This window comes from Mustela putorius, unplaced genomic scaffold (assembly GCF_011764305.1).
Source record: "Mustela putorius furo isolate JIRA1106 unplaced genomic scaffold, ASM1176430v1.1 tig00003834_pilon_pilon_pilon, whole genome shotgun sequence".
Classification (NCBI taxonomy): domain Eukaryota; kingdom Metazoa; phylum Chordata; class Mammalia; order Carnivora; family Mustelidae; genus Mustela; species Mustela putorius.
In genome coordinates this window covers 121,789,507-121,811,567 of record NW_025421987.1, presented here as the reverse complement: position 1 = coordinate 121,811,567, position 22,061 = coordinate 121,789,507, and the positions used below count along the sequence as shown (strand labels likewise).

Sequence of the window (22,061 nt, the reverse complement as noted above, 5' to 3'; positions counted from 1 at the left end):
AGGCACTGGAAGCACGAGACAATTGAAGAAGAGAATTGGATCATATTACATGATTGGTCAGAAAAAGTATACCCCCAGATGTCAGCAGCATCCATTCTTGCTTTGTTCTAGTTATTAGGGCAGAGTTGCAATTATAACTGAAATTTTGCTAAATGTAAAATAAAATAGATCTCAGTTTCATAGTTTAAATTTTAAGATCATGTTTTCATTAAGTCATGTCACCTCCTATTTAATATGAAATTTGGTGTTATTTAAAGTGAGTTCACTTAACTGGTCTCTTCTTGGTACGATTATCCCATAATTGCCAGGATATCTTCTCCTTCCTTTCCTGTAACTTTTGTAGACATAAATATATACAAGGTTTTCAAATTTCAGTTAAAAGAGTGCCACCTGACTCACTTTTCTAGTGAGAACAAGTTGGTGTCCTTACTATTTTACATCCCTTTTTCAGAAATATCTACTATAAACTGGCATATTTTGGAAGTACGTCTATTAGAAGTCTAGATTGGGAAGATATTTATTTATACTCCACACAAATGCTTAAGAACTTCTTGAGTTGGGGGTGCCTGGGTGGCACAGTTAGGCATCAGACTCTTGATTTCAGCTCAGGTCTGATATCACAGTTGTGAGATAGAGCCCCGCGTCAGGCTCAGCATAGAATCTGCTTGGGTTTCTCTCTCCCTCTCTCTCTGTCCCTCCTCCCCAAAATAATAAATAAATCTAAAAAAAAAAAAAAAAAAAAAAAAAAGAACCTCTTGAGACAGGGAAAGCATCTGGCAGAGACTTCACAATTTAGACATGCTATTCAGAGCGTCCAGGGGCCTTCACAGGAGCTTCCAACCAACAGGACCTATGCAGTTATTTGTTTACCAGACAGACCTTTGCTGTCCATGTCCAAGCTAGGCCTAGGTCACGATGCAATTGACTCTTCTTTGAGCTTTACTTGAACTTCAGCACTGGCTCTCCAGATCCTATCTGGGGAGGTGAGAGGAAAGGACTGGAAGTGATCTCTTGATTTAGTTCTTGAAATGTACAAAGTTGATAGAGAGATGCTTTTTCTGTGATTTTCTTGCATCAGGTAGCAGACAGGTCAATAGGGGCCTTTAAAGATTTCCTCCTCGCCTGGGAAAAGGTCAGCATGGTCACTTTGGTAAAGTCTGGCCATCCTCTAAGTAAAACTCCAATTCCCTAGTGGTTCACAAAGCCCTTTGAGATCTTGTTCCCTCTTGGCCTCATCTTTTGCTCCTGCCTCATGCATCCATGGGGCTCACCAAGGTCACAGCAAGCCCCTGATTATTCCCTGGAGAGTGATTTTCTCTCACCTCTGAGCCTCCGTCCATGCTAATGCTCACCGTAAGTCTGCTGCTCCCACATCTTTGTCTTCCTCACTGTTCTGGCCCCTCAGCTGTCCTTCCGTTTCATGGCCCTGGGCCCCTGTTCCTCTCTCCCATACACTGAACTCCCAGTGGACAGGGCTTTTATCTCCAGCTGAAGCCATTGTTGTTGGTTTTATTGGAGAGCATGGGTTCTGAGAGAGTCTTCCTGTAGTGAAATTTCTCCATATTAAATTATTTTGAGCACCTTAAAAAATGTAAGGATACAGAAAATGATAAAAAAATGAAAAATTACCCTTTATACCACTCTTAGAAATACTTCCATTAATTCTTGCTATCTTTCCTTTTAATGTTTTAAAAATTCTATGCTTTTTTCTTCATTTATTTGAGAAATTATTATGTACATACAAAAACCATATGTTATCCAGAGTAAAGTTTTTAAAAGAGCTGTCTCATTGGCTGAGACTCCTTTAGGATCTTGCCTTTTTGTCTCTCTTTTGCTCTAAGTTTCAGAATCTTAAATGTACAATAGAAGAAAATAACCTTCAAGAACCTAAGACCTCATGTAACTCTCAAACAAAAACAAGCATCTTCCCATCACATATCTTAGAGAAAATATTTACCTCTTATATTTTTATTTCTCCTGAAATGTTATTCTCCTCAAATATATACATATATATTCACACACACACATACAAAAGACATCATCCAATTACAGAGCTGGAGTAGACCCTGAAGGAAAAGTCCAGTCCAGCCTCATTGATACATGCAGTCGCCAAGAGGTTAAGGCCAAGCCCAGGGTCCTCAGACAAGACTTAGCTGATGCTCTTTTCTCCTCTGCCTGGTTCCTGGGTTCTTTATTAATCAAAGTAGTTTTGCATCAGAAAAGTACCACTTCAGTAATCATGTTCTCTCTGTTCTGCTCTCTACTGTTGCTTCTTGCAAAAATTGTCCACTTGGATGTCTAACAGGCTTGAAATTAATATGTCCCCACCTTCCCAGGAAAGCAGTGCTTTTTCTTGGGCCGCACGCATATAACTGCCAGAACCAATCAATGGCCAAATCAATAAATGACAGCTTCCCATCAGTTCGTGAGATTCTGAGAGCCAGGCACTGAGTTCCAGACACATTCTAGGAAGCACGTTTCCATGTCTAAAGTCAGTCAACCCCCAGACACTTGGACTTATGTAAGTCTACCCATCCCTTTATCAGTGTCGCTCCGGCAGACTGTACCTTGTAAGCTGTGACTGCTGTTGATTCATCTTTTGTTTTACATATGCCTTAGTGGACTTTTTCTTTTTTGGAGATCTCGATGTTGACATACTGAAAACAAGACTTTTGATTTTTCCTGCTTAACTTGTGCACCCTGAGCTTTACTCTTCTCCATATGTTAACCAGGTCCAAGCTGCCATCATGTTTTGCTTAGACAATTTCAGTAGACTAACTGGGCTCCCTGTTGTGATCTCTGGCTCCCTATACTGTTCTCAACACTATTTCCAAAAGGATCCTTTAAAAATCTCTGTTGGATTGTGTTAGTTATTTGCTTAGAGCCTTTTAGTGGCTTTCCAGAATAATAAGTCCAAAGCTCCTGTTCTTATTCTACAAAGTCTTGCACATCTGTCTCTTGCCATCTCTCTGACTTCAACTCCTATTACTTGTCTATGTTCTCTTGGCTCCAGCCCCATGGGCTTCCTTGCTGTTCCTTGCATAATCAACTACACTTCTGCTCGGGGACTATATACTTAACTCTTTCGATCTTCTGACCTAGACTCCTTCCTCAATTCATTTGGATGCTAATTTTATCAGAGAACCTTTCTCTGACTGCCTGAAAATAGTATCCCCTGGACTCCTAAACTTTAACCTTTGTTGTCCTGCATTGTATGCCTCATATGAATTTTTATTAGTTTGTGTTTATCATTGATCTTCTCCCTTTAGAAGGTAAGCTCCATGAACACAAGTGCATGTTTTGTTTTTTAAAGATTTTATTCATTTATTTGACAGACAGAGATCACAAGTAGGCAGAGAGGCAGGCGGAGAGAGAGAGAGAGAGGAGGAAGCAGGCTCCCTGCTGAGCAGAGAGCCCAATGTGGGGCTCGATCCAGGACCCTGCGATCATGACTTGAGCCGAAGGCAGAGGCTTTAACCCACTGAGCCACCCAGGTGCCCCAAGTGCATGGTTTTGTCCTTTGCTGTACCTCTGGGTGGGTAACAGTGCCTGGCTACGAGAAGGTGATGAGTAATATGTGAAAGCATTCTACTTCTGAAACTGCCATCAACTATGTAGAAAAATGCATGTAGACAGTCTTTTCGGATCAATGACTGACTGTAGGAACCAGCAAAGCCCCATTAGATAGACTTTTGTTTGGGAGCCTATTTGGGGCTAGAGGAAAAATAAAGACCCATTAAAATTAATGGAACAAGTCAGTAAAGGTTCCTTGAATTAATTTCTTCACACATATTCTTTTTTCATCTAAGTTTTACCATATCTATTTTGATGTGAATTTTACTCTTCTAGGATCTCCCCCCATACACAAAAAACCCCCCACAGGGCTTTGTTTCATGAATTTGGGATAATATTTATTTTGAAACAGGCTTGAACTTCTCCAGTCCTAAATTTTGAGTTGAAGGTAGAAGTTTTCCTGGTGTTGTTTTGTGTGTTAATGAGAAGGGAAATTGAAATAACACCCCACCTTGAAGGTGCTGCTTATTTTGAGCAAGAACCAGAGCAAAGCATGATACATATGAGGTCAGGGGTGAACCTCTGGCTTGTACGTCTGCCCCTGGAGTCAGCTAACCTCAGAGCCATTTGGCTGTCTTGTTGACCTTGGTACTTGCAGTTTTATGGTCGAACACCACTGACTCATGGCTGGCTTTTACATGGAGCTCTCACATCATATATTTATTTGTCTCTTTCACCATGCAAGAAAGTGAAACCCTGACTACCCTCCTTTCAACGACTATGCGGCCAGTGCCACTTTTCCTTCCCTTTTTTGTATCGATAGCAGAAAGTGGCGTGTGATGCTAAAAGCAACGTGGCAGGTGGTCATGGACAAAGGCCGTGGGAGCTGATCACGCTGCCATGTATTAATAGTCCTGTGAAAGAAGTGGCAAAAGTTCAGTCACAAGAGGGGATAAATATTTGCCTGCTCATGAATCCGCTGCCGTGTGGCGGCTATATTGGGACATACCCTCCAGGGAAACACTATCTTTGCAGCCAGACAGCTTCTTCAGAGCTGCCTCAGAGGACCCCCGGCTGCTGTGCCCAACATTCCTGCTTCCACAGTAGATGCGTTTTGGAGAGTCACTGTCTCCCTTGTCACCCCCACCTGGGGGATCTGGGGGAGGGGGATGGAAGGGACGGCAGGAGCACTGGCCCAGGAGTCAGCCCCCAGTTCTACTCTCATGTGCAGCCTTGAGCCAGCCACTCTGCTCCTTGAGACTCTGCTGCCTCAGTAGAACCAGGGCCCCTGTCTTTACGATCGGTTGCTATTATTCCCTATAATTCTCTGGTTGCACTAAGTTTTGTGTTTCCTACTCCCCCAACTCTTGGCAAACAGAGATCTATATCGTCTTACAGAGCACTCCATTCCACTTGAATACCGGAGATCCATCCCATGTGCTGCGTCCTTGTGGGGGGTTCAGGGCTGGGAGCCAAGGAAGGAACAACTGCTCCTTCAGAGGTCAGTGCTCAGAGAGGAGAAGCCAAAGGACTCAGACACCAGGAATTCTATTTACATTTACAACAGCAGAGGCCAGAATCATGTAGAAATATTAATAGCTTTGGGCTTCAGTCCCAAAATTGCAAAACAAAAAATGCCATTTGCTTGGAACAGAACTTTTAACTCTGAGACTTTTCTGGAATTCATTTATTTATACTCCTTTAATAATAATAATTTTAAGAAGCCTATTCTGGAATTTTTTTTCCTTTTCTTTTTTAGAGGGGGTAGGAAATAGAAGAAAACTTTTCATATTTACTTTAATATGAAAAACATTGCAAAGGTCATGAACTTTCCTCATGAAGAGTGTATATAGTTAACAGGAAAAATACCAGTGCACACATATTTGTAGCATGAATCACCTCTTAATATGTCCCGTAGCTTTTCCTCTTAAATAATGAAAAGCAATCAGCATTAAACCTCATTAGGTTTTTAGCAGCTGTTGCAACTTGATCATTATTTCTGTTTGATCTTTGGGATGTCGTATCTTTGCACCACAGTTCAGGCTATGTGCTATCTTTAGCTAACCCCAGCACCTGAAAGGGAAAGCAGTCATGTGCCATCTCCCTATTTATAAAGATTAAAGGTATTCTCTCTGTAATAGGAGCCTCAGAATAACCACATCCTTACAAGTGTTCCCATACGTAATGGTTGTAAATTCAAAGTGTTTTTTGAATTTGTATTATATTTCCCCATGCAGGGAAGTCTGCATGAACTACAACAGTCCAGCTTCCCACTGTGGCCTTGGCTAATTCTGCCTGGGCTGGCAGCCCTGGGATGGGTTGAGCCCTGCCTTTCTTCTCAGAAGAAACTGAGCTTTGTCTCCATAGCAAAGGTGTACTGTCATGGTGGCTGGGGTGGAAGAGGGCTGTGGTTGATGGTAGCTATGGTGGGCAGCTGCTGCCAGGAGCAATTCTCAGCCACTGATGCTTTTGGGACATTTTGCTTAGCCTCTCTCTCCAGAGCAAGGCCTCTGACGGAGCTTCTAATCTATCAGGAGGACTCAAGCATCCTTAGGAATATAAGACTATGAGAAAAACACATTTCCCAAGCTCCTTCACATGAGCTAAGTCTTAGTGGATGGGATTTGGGATAGAATAGAATGGGGGAAAGTGACACCTCCAGGGGCCGTGACCATAGATATTCTGCCTTTAAGGAGGGTGGGTCTTGTGCTCTCAGTTTCAAGATGTGCAGATTTGGGGGCAGAGCTGAATTTCTTAGGACCATGGAGGAGATGAAGCTGAATTCTACCACCAAAGTCTAAGGATTAATAGGAGGCAGGCCAGGCAAGGGTCAGCTTGGGACCTCAGCTTAAGCAAAGGTACCAGGTGATGGACGGGCAGATCTTTAAAGTCTCTTAGGGGCACCTGGGTGGCTCAGTGGGTTAAAGCCTCTGCCTTTGGCTCGGGTCATGATCTCAGGGTCCTGGGATCGAGCCCCACGTTGGGCTCTCTGCTCAGTGGAGAGCCTGCTTCCTTCTCTCTCTCTGCCTGCTTGTGATCTCTGTCAAATAAATAAATAAATAAATAAATCTTTAAAGTCTCTTAACCTTTCTGGATGCATAACTAGCTCAGCTGTGGCACAGGTGCGAGAGGTTGGGAGAAATTATGTGGATTCTAGTCTGGAATAGCTTTTGTCATCTTCCTCAGTTTTTCTTGGCTAACTATGGAGTAAAAGGCACTTTTTGTTCTAGGGTTTTGTTAACATTTATACCAAGCGCCACTGTTGGACTAACTTTGAGGGCAGTGGGAGACAAGTGTTGCTTGAGATGGTGCCCTTGCTTGCTTTTCCCCTTCTCTCCTTCTCTTTGGTGCTCCCCACCCTCAGTGGTCTCCCCTGAGGACATGTCCTTCCTTAATCATTCACCTGAACACCAACCTTTGTCTCAGGTTCTGTTTCTGGGGAAACTGACCTAAGAAAGTACTTTATCATAGCGTTTTCCCAAACTGGAGGCTACAGAGAACCCCCAGGGGTGTCATAGGGTCTTTTAAATTTGCAAGGAAAACAGAGCTACACCACATCTGTCAGACCCAGATACTTTATGGTTTCCTTAAGAAGGTTGCGCTGCCTTCCTTTAGATGACGGCATATTTTTCTTTCTTTTCTTTTCTTTTTTAAAGATTTTTTTTTTATTTGTTTATTTGACAGACAGAGATCACAAGTAGACAGAGAGGCAGGCAGAGAGAGAGAGGGGGAAGCAGGCTCCCTGCTGAGCAGAGAGCCCGATACGGGACTCGATCCCAGGACCCTGGGACCATGACCTGAGCCGAAGGCAGCGGCTTAACCCACTGAGCCACCCAGGCGCCCATGATGACGGCATATTTTTCTGAAGCTGGGTTTTCTGTGGTTGTCATGATAAAAGCAAGTAAGATGTGAAATTCAGCTGGAAGAGAAGATGAAGATGGTAGTATGCAATCTGGTTACAAGGCTTGAGAATTTGTTTAGAGCCTAAGGTGCACATACCCCATTCATAAGTAAATGTGGTCAAGAATAAAATAAAAGCTCATTTCTTATAATTATGTGTATTATTTTTTCAAATGGATACTAAGTTATCTGGGCATAAATTCTTATTGAGTCAAACCTAATTATTGGAAAGTTTAGAGATGTCTTTTGGTCTGGCGCCGCCCTCAGCCAATAAGGGCACTGGGAGCCAAATAATTTTGAGGCCTCTGCTTCATGAGGATAATGACAGCCTTTATGTATTTTGCACTGCAATGATCTGAGTGTTTGGGTACCAACTAACATTCCTTATTGCAGATTAAGTTTGAAATAAACTAATTCTGTTCCTTTGTATGTTCCCTATTCCCCTTCATCATCTTGTGTTGCTCTGTCACACTAGCCTTTTAAACATGGACAAACATGCTTTCTCTTTTCTTCTTTCAGAGAGTGGGTTCATCGAGCCCCATCTATTCATTTTCTGAGAGTGTTAATCTGTCTGAGACTACTAATGAGGGATCCGTGTTACCAGGTTGGTGGAAAAAATAAAAATAATTCTTACTTTTCATGAAGATGAGATTGAAAAAAAACTGGGACCATGTTAACCTTTTTCCTCTCTCACAACTCAGTAGCCTTCAAATTTAGGAGGCATCTCACATGCTATCTAAAAAGATATGATAGACACGCTTTAATAGAGACAAAACAATCTGTAAGTTGCTGCTATATGAACTATGGGATCAAGTGGATGGAGCTTTTGGTGTATGTCTTAACCCACTGGCAATCAGAGAGGTGTACACTTGGCCATAGCAAGACTCAGCAACTCACTGGGTCAGCATCAGCAGTGACCAGCGGGGGGCTTCCCAGGGGTTTCCAGAGGCCTCCAGAGGGAAAGGCAGGGCCTGCATTTTTGGCTGCTGCTCCAGAGGCTGTGCCCTTCCCCACATCCAGCCTCAGACCCTGAGTTAGAGGTGAGCAAGGGACCCTCCCGTCTGTCTCATGAGGGCTGCGAGGTCAAGAACCTTTCCCTCCCCTCCCTAGTTAGTGGAGTGTCCTGCCCCTCATTTAGTGCTTTGTTAACTTGAATGCACCTAAGAAGCCCCTGGGAATCTTGTAAATTGCAGATTGTGATTCAGCCTGTATAGAGTGAGGCCCAAGACTCTATCTCTGACAAGCTTCCAGAGGATGCCCATGATACTGGTCCATGGCCCACACATTGCGTAGCCAGGACTTGGTGCTTTCGCAGTGAGGCTCTAAAGAGAAGCTTACCTAATATTTCACCTGAACCTTGAAAGTTCATTCTTCCAGTACTGGCTGATAGATAGCCGCTTCCATCAAGCAGCAACTCTCACACTTTTGTGTCCATCAGAAGCACATGGAGGACTTCATGATGGCGAGGGCCCATCACCACAGTTTCTGAATCCATAGGTTCGGGGAGGGCCTGAAGAGCTTTCCAGTAAGTTCCCAGGTAATGCTGATGCTGTTTGTCAGAAGACCACAATTTAAGAACCACTGCTCTGAAGCCTCAAGACTGCTTATCAGTTATTGTTGCTTCTGCTTGCAGTGTTAATTATCTAGAGTGTTCTTAGTGTTCATACATGCTTCAGTAATTTTCACAGATTGTTTTTCACCCCTAAGAAGCATCTCCTTTTACATCCTGTCCTGATAAACTACTGGGAAGCTCAGATCACTAGGTAGATCTCTTATTTTGGATTTAATTTTATTGACGAATTGTTTTGGGTCAGAATGTATCTCTTTTCATTACCCCAGTGACCACCTTTTCCAAACTTGGCACTTAAAAAAAAGTATTTTGGTACTAGTCAGCTACAGAGCCTGCTCTGATTTGAGACTTGTGGGATTCATGGTGGTTCCACTACTTTCCTTTTAGAAGAATCACTACTTCCTCATTGGTAATCTGAGTGGGTTTTGTGCTATTATCATTTAACTTTGTTCCTGGGCCTCAGAGCATACTCCAAATGGCCTTCTGTCCTGGTTGCTCAAAGTTTCCTGGGAAAATAGCATCCTTTCCCCCATGACCAACTTTACAGAACTGTGTGTTCCATGTATTTCTGAGCTGCCGCTTGCAATTCTGTGTGGGGCATATCTCATAAGGGTGGACCACGTGTTCCATTTTTCCCAGATCAGTCCCAGAATGTGCTCATTGTTCCCACTTAATTATTAATAATGCCCTCTTTGACTCTCATGAAGATGGATTGTTAGCAGGAAATCTAGTTTTTTTACTTATAGAAGTTAGCAAAATAGATGTACTCTGAGCTATTCTCTCTGTTCAGAGAATTGATGACAGCTGTCTCATACTCTGCAGATCTCCACTCTGAAGTACTGCATTTCTTAGTCTTGTTCTTGATGGATTGGGACTGGGTTGATTGCCCTGATCTCTACAGGCAAGAATTCAGTGATCTCTTTGTTTATGGCATTTTGTGACTAAACACATATTAAAGGAAGTCTTAATCTGATTTCTAGCCTTTCCATAGAAGGGGATTCTCTCTGAATCTCTCCCCCACACTCTCTTTCCACAAAGAAGAGCATGTGGTCAGGCAGTTGTTTAACTTCTTGAGTTGCCAAGAACTGTTGGCTGAAGTCATAGAGCTTTGCTGGGATTTACTATAATTTATGCCATTGAATCTCAGCAAGTCTTCACTTTTGCTAGGCATTTCTATCCCTTCTTGTTAAGTCAGTGCTGCAGGATCCACAGAGACTGGTCCAAACCAGGTCCACTTCTCATACCCCAACCCCAACTCCTCAAACACTACCCCTGTCATTCTCACCAAATCACAGCATCATCTGTTTTATGGAGAAAACCAAAACCATCCCAGTGGGAGCTCTCTTATTATCTCTTTTTTGTTGCTTGAAATATTTGGCTTACCTTGAAACTTTATGTTCTTCTTGTTTCAGAAGAAATATCCCTTCTCCTTGCCAAGGCTTTCCCCTCTACCTATTCTCTTTCTTACTATGTCAGTGGCTCCCTTTCTATTTTCCATTGTCATAAAAATGTCCTCTCCTTGACCCAGGTGTTCCTTCAAATCTTCACCTTACCTTCATTCCTCCATTTCTTGAAAAGTCCGGCTATGTCTCTTGAACCTACTTCCTTTTTGTCAGAACTGATTGGCTGCATATCTTGCACACTGAATTCCGTGTACAGGGTTCTCCCAGGAAGCCATGCTTTTGTCAGCATTCCTTGATCCAGAGGTTGCAAACTGGGGGCTTGTAGATTGGCTCTTGCCTGCCAGAGACTTCAGTATGTTGCTCAATGGAGAAGAAGCTGGAAGGAATGAAAGAGTAGCCATTATGAAGGTATACACGTGTAGAGTTTGTCATAATTAAGAAAGACCTATGTTCTGAGAGTTCAAGTATAGTAGGAGGCCCACGTAGGAGAAACATAAATGCCCACCTGCGCTCATTCTTGTGAGGCCAGAGCATGTTGGTTATTGAGGATACAGTGAAGATCTTAAAAGCTGCTACCTACAATTGTATTAGAAACCACAATCGAAAGATAGGCTGAGTGACCTTTTCCCAGCACCTACGTTCCTCAACTCCTGTTGCAGCGCAGAGGCTTCCCCACATTTTCTGTTTGCCTTCACCCACCCCATGGGGCTCTGGCCCTTCCTCAGCACTTTGCGTCTTTCTCTATTCTTTACTTGCTCTTTTTCTTAATCCTGCCTTCCTAAATGTTAATCTTCCCGAAGTTCTTTTCTTTAATCATCTTCTCCCCTAGCTTCCACGCTCTTGGCTTCACCTGTTGTGGTCGACAGTGTTTTTTTGCTCACAAGTACTTATCTCCAGTCTCATACTTGTCTCTCTGTGTAAGTCCCAAATTTCCAGGGATATTTTGGATGGCCATGTGTATGACACAGTAGCACCATCGTTCTCTAAGTGTGACCCAGGGAGTGCTTACAGGTCTCTGAAAGCTTTCAGGGCTTCCACCAGGCCAAAAATATCTTTAAAATAATGCCACGATGTTGTTTGCCTTCTACACTCGCTGCCTTATATGTGTGCAGTGGAGTTCTCCAGCGATGACAGAATGTGTGACAAGCCATGTCTCTGAGGGCTGAGGGAACAGGTGCTTGTGTATTCCTGTGCTTTAAAAATGTCTCACCTTTAACTTCTAAGATGGTAAATAGATATAACCCACATAAACAAAACTCTCTGAGGTTCTCAGTAATTTTTAAATTGTAAAGGAGTACAGACCAAAGAGTTTGAGAAGCACTGTGAGAGTGCATTCCACTCAGCAACTTTAAAAATGGAGCCCTTTGCTTCTCCCTCTCACCTTAAACCTTCAGATCAACTTTTCATCCTTTTAGTGACACCACCTTGCCTCCAGACTCCAAGGTAGGAAACTTTGAACCATCTCTTATATTTTCCTTTGACTCACCCCCTACAAATAGAGCATTAGCAAGTTTTTAGAAGAGTATTACTCTTCCATCTAGAAAGATAAGATACCAGCACACAGAGGGGCCTTAAAATCATGACCCTAGCATGAGCAGCATGGAACCACTCTTGAGTTTTGAATGGTGAAGTAAAGTGATCACATTTGTGAATCACTATTAAGGGCTCTCTGCATTGTGCCTGGCATTGATGTGGTTGCTGACTAGATCTAGGACGAGAGTGTCTAATGGCACTGACATTTTCAGCTGGGGCAGAAATAGTTGTGCACTACCAACACCCATTTGGGTGCTGCATTGTGCTCCCATTTTTTTGAGAACATACTCATTATCTGTATTACATTATTGTATTTTTTTTTTTGGAAGGAAAACCTCAGGGACTAGTCAGAGCAAGGGTATTCGTTACATATTGCACACTGAACTAAAGGGCAGATTGCCCTGGAGACTTTGTCCAGGTCACTGGGCTCAGAGGTACTGAACCCAGTCTTGTGACCATCGGGCTTGTGACCAGGGAGAAAATGCTGAGATCTGACGGGGCACCCAGGAAGTGTTGCTGTAATTCAAGCGTGCAGTCATATTTGCTTTTCAGATTAGGACCCAGAACTGTTAAGCCCAGGTATGTACAGATCTTGTGGTCTTGGTTTTCTCCAGCTGACACTCTCAGGTGAAAGCGGTCACATGGGCATGACCAAAGGAAACATAAAGAAGACGAGGAGTCTGTGGACTTGCCCCAGTTTACATAGAAGCATGGAGTGGGGGGCAGTGTTTATTTCATATACGGAAGGTAATTTCTTGAGTATGAAACGACATTCTCAGGGAGTGACAAAGCCTTCTCCCTTTCCTATACTTACTCCTGTGTTCCTTCTGTGAAAAGAAGCGTCCTTCAGTGAATGATCTTTGTTTGGGAAAAGCTGCACCTCTGTCCTCCCACTGGAGGCTTAGAATGCCCAGCAGAATGTTAAAGGCCCCAAGGGGTCCTTAGATAAAAGTATTTGTTAAACTCTGTTTAACATTATCATTTCCCAAGCTGATTTGAATTTGGTCATGAAATTATTATTTTTAAAACAGAATGTCTAATACCAACCACTCCACAGAATAAATGCATTATTCCCAGAATGGAGTTTGGGAAATAGGATTTAGTTCCCAATTCTTAACTGACTGAGCCACCCAGGAGCCCTAGTTCCCAATTCTTAATAGTGATTACTGGATAGATATGTTACTTGTTAAGGTAAAAATTTAAAAATGACCATGCCAATCATGTTTTATTTATTTATTTTTTAAAAGTTTTTATTTTATTTATTTGTCAGAGAGCGAGAGTGAGAGAGTGAACACACACAAGCAGGGGGAGTGGCAGGCAGAGGAAGCAGCAGACTCCCCACTGAGCAGGGAGCCCTGTGTGGGACTTGATCCCAGGACCCGGGGTTCATGACCCAAGCTAAAGGCAGACACTTAACTGACTGAGCCACCCAAGCATTCCTTATTTTTATTTTATTTTATTTGAGAGAGAGAGCACAAATGGGGGAAAGGGTAAGGGGATGAGCAGACTCCTTGCTGAGTTGGGATCCTGACACTGGGCTGGATCCCTGGACACTGAGATCATGATCTGAGCTCAGACATTTAACCAACTGAACCACCCCAGCGCCCCATGTCCAGTCATTTAAATATTATTCTCTCTCTTGGTGTCTTCTCACTCCCAAGCTTCAAATTTCAATTCTCTTCAAGTCATCGACTCTCAGATTTCAATGTTTTGCCCTCTCCTCGTCTTTCAAGGTCTCTTCTACTTTTCTCAAGTGAACATCCCATCAGCAGCTCAGTATGTCCCAAGTGGAGTCTTCTCTAACCTAGACTCTTCCTCTCTCCTTCCTTGGGTCTGTTAAAGTATCTTGCTACCCCTCAGTCCCCCGGCTCAAATATGGTGATTTCTTCTACTTCGTTGCTTTTCTTCCAGCATGTCTTCATGTTTGGTGGATCACACTATTTCATAGACTGTCTCTGCCTCTCTGTTCTGCCCACTGCCACTGTCAACCAACGGGGCTTCCGGGTGGCTTTCTTTCCCTCTCCAGTTCATTGCAAAACCAGAGGGTGGTCCTCAGAGCTGATTCTAATCACCCCTTGTTCACACAATGTTGTCATCTGATCTCATGGTCTACATGATGAAGTTCAGATTCAGGCTCACAGCTAAGCCTTCACACAGTTTGGTCCCACCATGCTTTTCTGACATTATTCCCAGAAATGCCATTTATGGAGTTACAGAAGTGCTTCTTGGAGTTCTGGAACACCTTGATGTTCATTTTGCACAACTTCTGTGCATCTTTGGACCTACTGTTCTCTTTGCTTGTAATCTCCTTGATTTTCACCTATTTCTTCTTAGCAGATCTGTCCATCCTTCTAAACCTTTTCCATGGGCACCACCCTTATGACATTTTCTGTAGTCCTCTCAGCAGGATATTATGTGTCCTTCCTGGTTCATCATAGCACTTCATGTATAACTTCCTTATAGCACTTACCAAATTCTGTCTTAAATGCTAGTTGTTTGTATATCTACCTTATGCTTGCCCAAAGCTCAATGAGGTTGGCCGCAGTCATCTGCATATTTGTGTCCTCTTCAGAGCCTGATGCTGGGTTTTTACGTAATAAGAATGAAAAAAAAAAAAAAAACCTGTTGAATAAACATTAGTAGCCTTGAAATGTTATTTTTATATGTATAAAATATTCTGCCATAACTAAGAATAATGTATATAATATTCTTCTGTTCTTTAATTATAACTCTTCTAGAGTGAATAGCAATGGTGAAAATTCAAATTAGTGGGTAGCCACAGAACTATTTTTAATTGAGTTGTAAGTGTCGCTTCATACTTAATTTAAACATGGGTATGTTTAGTGTTTCCAAATTTACTGCACATACAATAAGGAAACCTTGACCAGGAGGCCTCAAGAATCTTGAGCCTTTTTTTCAGCCCACCCACTCAGTGGATTTCACGGTGGAACTAGATTCTTCCCCCTCACATTTGTGTACCCATCACCATGCATTTCCCAGAATTGTAATGATGGCTAATATTTATTTTTCAAATGACTTCCTTGTGTGCATGTTAAGAAGAGTACAGCTTTAATTAAACAGGTTAGGGTCACTTGAAACATATTTGCCTGAAGATAAATGTCAATGTGGATAATCTGAGAGCACTTGCTATTAATAGAGTTCCAAGTTGGTCCCTCTCATGACTGCAACCTCCCAACCCGTCTTCCCTAATTACTGCTTTTAGAGTAATTTCAGAAGTTCTGTGAAATGCCTTCTTATTGGGCATTGGATTTAAAAGCCTGTATCAGGAGACATTTTGTGATGATGATTCTTACCTTCATTTAAAGTATGGGTTTAATAAGAACATTAGCCTCTTCATTTCAAGGAGGAGCCCTATTGTCTAGAGCAATCCTAGTCAACCTTTAGTGTCTATGATTTACCTGGGAATTTTGTGGAAATTCAGAATGTGACTCAGCAGGTTTGGGGCACGGTGGATGTGCTGCATTTCTAACCAGCTTCTCCATGAGGCTGATGCTGTTCTCTGTGTACCACATGAGTCAGGGCCCTACAGGAAGGTCGTGGGAGTTGGTGATGCTGGATTCCATTCCTCTCCAGGCTGGTCACTTAGGCAAAGCGGCTTACCATCCTGGGTCTTAGTTATCCTAATCTGCAGTGTAAAGGAGCAATATCTTTTTTTTTTTTTCTTCAAGATTTTATTTATTTGACAGACAGAGATCACAAGTAGGCAGAGAGGCAGGCAGAGAGAGGAGGAAGCAGGCTTCCCACTGAACAGAAAGCCCGATGCGGGGCTCGATCCCAGGATCCTGAGATCATGACCTGAGCCGAAGGCAGAGGATTTAACCCACTGAGCCACCCAGATGCCCCAAGGGAGTGATATCTTAACAGCTCTTTCCAGCTGTAACATTTTATGATGACATGAGGGGAAGTAGAAAAAATGAGGAGTCAGGCTGCAGGTCTGAGCATATTTTCATTCTTTTAATTTCAACCCAACTTTCATATTTATTAAGAGTTTATCTTTAAGAATCAGAGCTTCCAGACGTGCCTCTCTCCCGGTTTCCTGGAGTTTCCTTGAAGCATGGCCCCCAAACGCCAGTCTTCACTCCCGCCTCAAACGAAGAAACCAAGACAGCCTCCTGCCCTCAAGCCAACGCAGACGTCAACATCTCAGCACTTGCATAAAGGAGAAAAAGAACAGCAAGAAGCAATTGAATATATTGATGAAGTACAAAATGAAATAGACAGACTTAATGAACAAGCCAATGAGCAGATTTTGAAAGTAGAACAGAAATATAACAAACTCCGCCAACCATTTTTTCAGAAGAGGTCGGAATTGATCGCCAAAATCCCCAATTTTTGGGTAACAACATTTGTCAATCATCCCCAAGTGTCTGCACTGCTTGGGGAGGAGGATGAAGAGGTGCTGCATTATTTGACAAGAGTTGAAGTGACAGAATTTGAAGATATTAAATCAGGTTACAGAATAGATTTTTATTTTGATGAAAACCCTTACTTCGAAAATAAAGTTCTCTCCAAAGAATTTCATCTGAATGAGAGTGGTGATCCATCTTCAAAGTCCACTGAAATCAAATGGAAATATGGAAAGGATTTGACGAAACATTCAAGTCAAACACAGAATAAAGCCAGCAGGAAGAGACAGCATGAGGAACCAGAGAGCTTCTTCACCTGGTTTACTGACCGTTCTGATGCAGGTGCAGATGAGTTAGGAGAAGTCATCAAAGATGATATTTGGCCAAATGCATCACAGTACTACTTGGTTCCCGATATGGATGACGAAGAAGGGGAAGGAGAAGAGGATGATGACGATGATGATGAAGAAGGAGGATTGGAAGATATTGATGAAGAAGGAGATGAGGATGAAGGTGAAGAAGATGAAGATGATGATGAGGGGGAGGAAGGAGAGGAGGATGAAGGAGAAGATGACTAATGGAACACTGATGGATTCCAACCTTCCTTTTTTAATTTTCTTCAGTCCCTGGGAGCAAGTTGCCGTCTTTTTTTTTTTCCTTTTTCTTTTTCTTTTCTCCTCTCGTGCTCATTTGCCCTGTATTTTGAAGTCTCCTTTTTCTCTCCCTCTATACCATGGTTCTCAGCTTATTTTGGGGGGAAATACCTTGAGCAGAATACAGTGGGAAAAGAATCTCTACCCCTTTTTGCTCCAAATTAATTTTTGTCCCTTCCTATCTCAACAAAAACAAAAACTTTATGGTATCAACACCACCGTGCTCTGTGGGAAAAAAGAAAAACCTTCTGCTCCCTTAGCTCTGCTGGAAGCTGGAAAGTGCTAGGCCCCTGTGTAGTAGTGCATAGAATTCTAGCTTTTTTCCTCCTTTCTCTGTATATTGGGCTCAGAGATTACACTGTGTCTCTATGTGACTATAGACAGTTAGCATTTACCAACATGTACCTGTCTACTTTCTCTTGTTTAAAAAAAAGAAAAAAAAAACTTAAAAAAATGGGGTTATAGAAGGTCAGCAAAGGGTGAGTTTGAGATGTTTGGGTGGGTTAAGTGGGCATTTTGACAACATGGCTTCTCCTTTGGCATGTTTAATTGTGATGTTTAATGGACATCCTTGCAGTTTAAGATGACACTTTTAAAATAAAACTCTCTCCTAATGATGACTTGAGCCCTGACACTCGATGGGAGAATCAGCAGAACTTGTAGGATCCTATTTGGAATTGACATTCTCTATTATAATTTTGTTCCTGTTTATTTTAAAAATTTTCTTTTTGTTTCATTGGAAAGGAAAGATGATACTCAGTTTTAAACGTTAAAAGTGTACAAGTTGCTTTGTTACAATAAAACTAAATGTGTACACACACACAAAAAAAGAGTTTATCTTTAATATGGTTTGTACAGCAAACATTAAAGAGCTGCATATTTATGTGGGACCTGGATTTCAAAAATAATTATCAATCTCATGATTTAATCAAGAACTTACATGTAAAATATACTTCCCCCTCCACCCTCAACTTTTGTGTATGTTCTGTTATTTTTGTTTTATTAGGAAATCCTCCACAGCTTGGGTGGAATTGAAAACCTAGCTCAGGTAAGATTCCTTCGCGGTGGCTGGTTTTGCCTTTCCATTTGGTGCCATGGCTCTGGGCAAGGATTACATAGGTGTGTGACGGCAGATGGCTTTCTTACCTTAGGCTGCCTGCCAAGCGGAGGAGCAGGCAGGGTGGATAAGTGTGTGTGAGGCAGGATACTCAGAGAGCAGGAAGGGACCCATGACATTTTGTTCCAGCTAATTTTACCCAGCCTGCCGAAACAAGAAAAGTTCTATAAAAGGTCACATGTCTTTAGTTAGTAATGAGAAGAAATAGGTGTTGGCTGGCAGGCCCAGATCCTCGACATTGCACAAACCAAATGATGGGAAAATACTGGTTATAAAGATGTTCACAATTGTTGCACACACACAAAAAATTATGCTCACTAAAATATTGCCAAATACATGATGATGTGAGGAACGATCTTAACTCCATTTATTTGTCTGCTTTTGTAACTACTGAGGGAAGATAAGCAGGTTAAGCCAGTAAAATGTTTGGGTTTATTAGTATGATAAGGCAAAATTTCTAGGCATGGCATTGGGTTGGGACAGCCCACTCTCCTACCACGTAGAGAAAGAATGATTTTCATAATGAACCTTTGGACCGGCAAACTCATTCTGTAGTAGTGCATAGTCATTTTTTGAGAGTTTATACACTCTTTCCATGGCCCCTCCCTCAACCTCAGGGCATGCAAGAGAAGGCAAAGAATCTAGAAACTCAAGCTACCTATTGCACTTGAGTGAACCTGGCCCTGCACTTGAGTGAACCTTCACTTGAGTGAAGTCCCGAGTGTTATTTGGTGAATCCGTTGTGCCATCTACCGGTCATTTTCAGAAGTACATGTCTTGTCCCTTATCTGCTCATGTGGTTTTTACTAATCCTTATGACTCTTGGTGGCTTGGTCCCTCCTGCAGTACATGGAGATCGTGGCCAATGAGTACCTCGGCTACGGAGAGGAGCCGCACAGTGTGGACAAACTGGTCAACATGACGTGTAAGTGTTGTTGCAGGGACACGGCAACTTCTCCCACTTGCCAAATGAGCGGGATGGCTTTTTCAGTAGGAAAAAAGATCTTTTGAATATTTATGAGTATACCCATCCACACAGTTATGGTATTTGGTATTGGGAGTCCCTGCCAATTGTTATATTCAGTGGCAAAATATGCTGAGAAGAAAAACTTCAAATCACAATCTTACCTTGAAAAGACCACTTTCATGTTGCAGATTGTCACTGAGCACAAGTTTATTTTAATGCAAGAGGGACTTCCATAATGGCAGATTTTGGTAAAAATGTTTTTTGCTTCCTTTGATATCTATTAAAATGCCAGAGGCTGTTCACTTTTCATCTATAAAGTTGGGTTAATAATAATACCTGCCTCATAAAGTTTAAAAGTTGTAGACATTAAAAAGAAAAAAAGATCCTGATGTGGTGGTGACAAGGATGTGGAAACATTGGTCTCTGTGTGTGGAACTCAAATCTTTTCTCTCTGGAGGCTCTTTCCAGCCTCACCTTGCAGCCCTTTCAGGTTTGATGAGCTGTAGGGTTTGGTTTCCCGTATTTGTTTCCAGGACAGCACACTGATTCTCAGTTACAGGGAAAGGAGAGTACATGGTGATCCCTGGGCACCAGGAAGTTTCTTTGAGAATATCTGTTCCCCTCAGCTGAGGAGCCTTGCTGCGTCCATCACCTTCAGTGGCCTTCCTCTCCTCTTTATATCTGAAATCTTTATAGGATGGATCTTTGAAGAGTAGGTCTCACTTTGAAGTTGTAATCATGTTGAGGAACTCATTCAACTTTAAGCAGAAGGAGATGTTTGCCTTTTTTGTTGTCTCCATGTTGTATTATTAAAATAATAATATATAATAATTATTAGTTGAACTTCAGAGGCAACTCTCAGAGTAAAAAAAAAAAAATGACCCTATTCCTCCTCCCTCCATTTTTCCTTTTGTGTTGTCTGTCTTCCCATGTGCCCTTTCCCTGCTGGCCCATCCGTACGTTAGACCTGCGGTTCTATGAATACTGCTGCCCTTACGTGCTGAATCCCTCTTTGAGCTATTTCCTTCCTTTATAGATATTTTTCAGAAACTTGCTGCTGTCAAAGACCAAAGAGAATGGGTCACCACAAGTGGAGCCCACAAGGTGAGTGGCCCCGGAGGGAGGGAACACTTCGTCTCCTATGGCAGTGATTCACATGCTGGGTTCAGAGCCTTGTGATCAGGTTTCTAATAATTATAGTTCACAAACCTGCTAACCTAGCCCAGAATTGTAAATCTCTGCCAAGCCTTTAATATTCTTCATCAGCCTAAAGAGTAAACACAGAATAACAAGCAGTTTTCTGAAACTTTTTTATTTTTCTTTTTTCCTATGCCACTTATTAACAACCAAGTTTGTTGCTTTATTTAAATGTTGCTTGAAAAGCCCTGCTATATAAAAACTGCCCCTCAGTGTGTGTTTTTACAAATGAACAAAGTGTGTGTATACGTATCAATACATCCCATATGGCACATGGAGTTGTATGTGTTTCAACCATATGAAATTGTCATGTCTATTGGGCAATTTCATATGGTTCAACCCTATAATCAGATGGTATAATATTACAGGCATATGGATCAAACATGCATTTCAAGATGAATGGATGCACATTTAGTTAAAACAGACTAAATTTATATCTATAGCAAAACTATTTAGATGGTAGCTGCCTACAGCCAAGTTTTAATAATCTGTTGATTTCTCATATTCCAAGAGGCCACTTTTGAGCATATGTTAGAGCAGGGTTGCTTAAAATGTGTTCCCACATGCTGTTCATTATATAAGAGATGATTCTAGGTCATATACAAATCAACACTTTTATTTTCAATAGCTATATCTATTTCACTGATATTACCACTTAGAATTTGAGGAACATTTTTGAGTAGCATTAAGGAGAAAATTGTGGGAATGTTATGTCAGTGACTCAAGTTTGGGGAATGTGTTAGGAGATTAGAGATAAAAGTAAGAGAAGAATAAGAAGAGGGGATTGGAGAAATAAAGATGATGATAGCTTTATTAAAAAAATGAATGAAATCATAAGGGGGAAAATTGATATAACAGAAACCAAAAATCAGCCAAGCAGTTGTAACACGGCTTGCAGCTCTGGCCTGAATGTATCTGGGTGTGCACTTTTGGAGGACTCTAAGTTCTAAAAGTCTAGAGAGTAGAGGGATGAATATGCATTAATGGGAGTTCAGAAAAGGCAATTGATGAGGTACAGACTTCCAGTTAAGTCATATTATTTAGCATGGTATTTGGAAGCATCGATTCATGCTCTTTAAACATCAATTAGAAATCTGGGAGGCAAATGAAGTGCTTGGTAAGGTTGACATATCTTGCTTAGTTTGGGGGTAAAAAGACAGTTTTCAACACTCTGGTGAAAAGTAGTTCCACAATTGGGAAAGGGCCTACCACAATGCCTGGTTCACAATGAGTTCAAAGCATGAACTCAAAAACAATGGCTGCTTGCTCCCAGTATCGTAGTTACTATCATTAGTCTCCCTACTTGTCCTTGGGGAGAGGCAGAAGAGGCAGAGGGGCCCTCCTGGGCATATAAAAATAGAGGGAAGAGTGAGAACTTTGTCCATGTACCTTGGTCCCTTTTGCTTCTGCTCTGGATAAGGAATGGCCACAAGGAACTGGCCTTGAGTTTCAAACCCGGAAGAGGTTGTACCCTCTCAAAGAGCTGAGTGTGGTGAATGTTTAATAAAAAAAAAACTCCTTTTGAGGTTAAGGCTCAATGATGTTTGAAAGAAGCATTATAAGCATTATACCACTTAAGAATCTTGTGGTACTTACACAATGAAACTTTCTTTTACTTCATTTTTCAGACATTAGTAAATTTACTTGGTGCCCGAGATACTAATGTTTTGTTGGGTGCCCTTCTGGCTCTGGCTAGTTTAGCTGAAAGGTAAGTGTATTTTAATATCTTTCTAGTTCTACTGCCACAGCGGTTTAGGTGGGAGAGACAAAAAAATAGATCAGTTTCTCTAGTTACTTATCTACATAGTTATAATTTATGAAAAATAAGCATGAAGGAGCAT

At 41.8% G+C, this 22,061-nt stretch overlaps 2 protein-coding genes across 12 annotated transcripts in view; both read left to right on the top strand.

The window, feature by feature from the left end:
* The window catches only part of NEK10 (NIMA related kinase 10), a 238,958-nt gene that overhangs the window by 31,971 nt on the left and 184,926 nt on the right, over positions 1–22,061 (top strand). For 10 of the 11 annotated variants that reach the window (XR_006609259.1, XM_013057173.2, XM_004754326.3 and 7 more), the window contains 5 exons: positions 7,933–8,017; positions 17,946–17,987; positions 18,903–18,981; positions 20,060–20,127; positions 21,849–21,928. Coding sequence is in view for 10 of the 11 variants with exons in the window: in XM_013057173.2 (XP_012912627.1) it covers positions 7,933–8,017; positions 17,946–17,987; positions 18,903–18,981; positions 20,060–20,127; positions 21,849–21,928 (354 nt within the window). In the remaining variant the exon portion in view is untranslated. The remainder of the gene's footprint in view (positions 1–7,932; positions 8,018–17,945; positions 17,988–18,902; positions 18,982–20,059; positions 20,128–21,848; positions 21,929–22,061) is intronic. The other variant, XM_045088984.1, reaches the window with a different exon arrangement.
* On the top strand, positions 15,960–17,757 carry LOC101690643 (protein SET-like). The gene has a single exon (XM_013057175.2). The coding sequence runs from the start codon at positions 15,995–15,997 to the stop codon at positions 16,862–16,864; it is 870 nt and encodes a 289-aa protein (XP_012912629.2). The 5' UTR covers positions 15,960–15,994; the 3' UTR covers positions 16,865–17,757.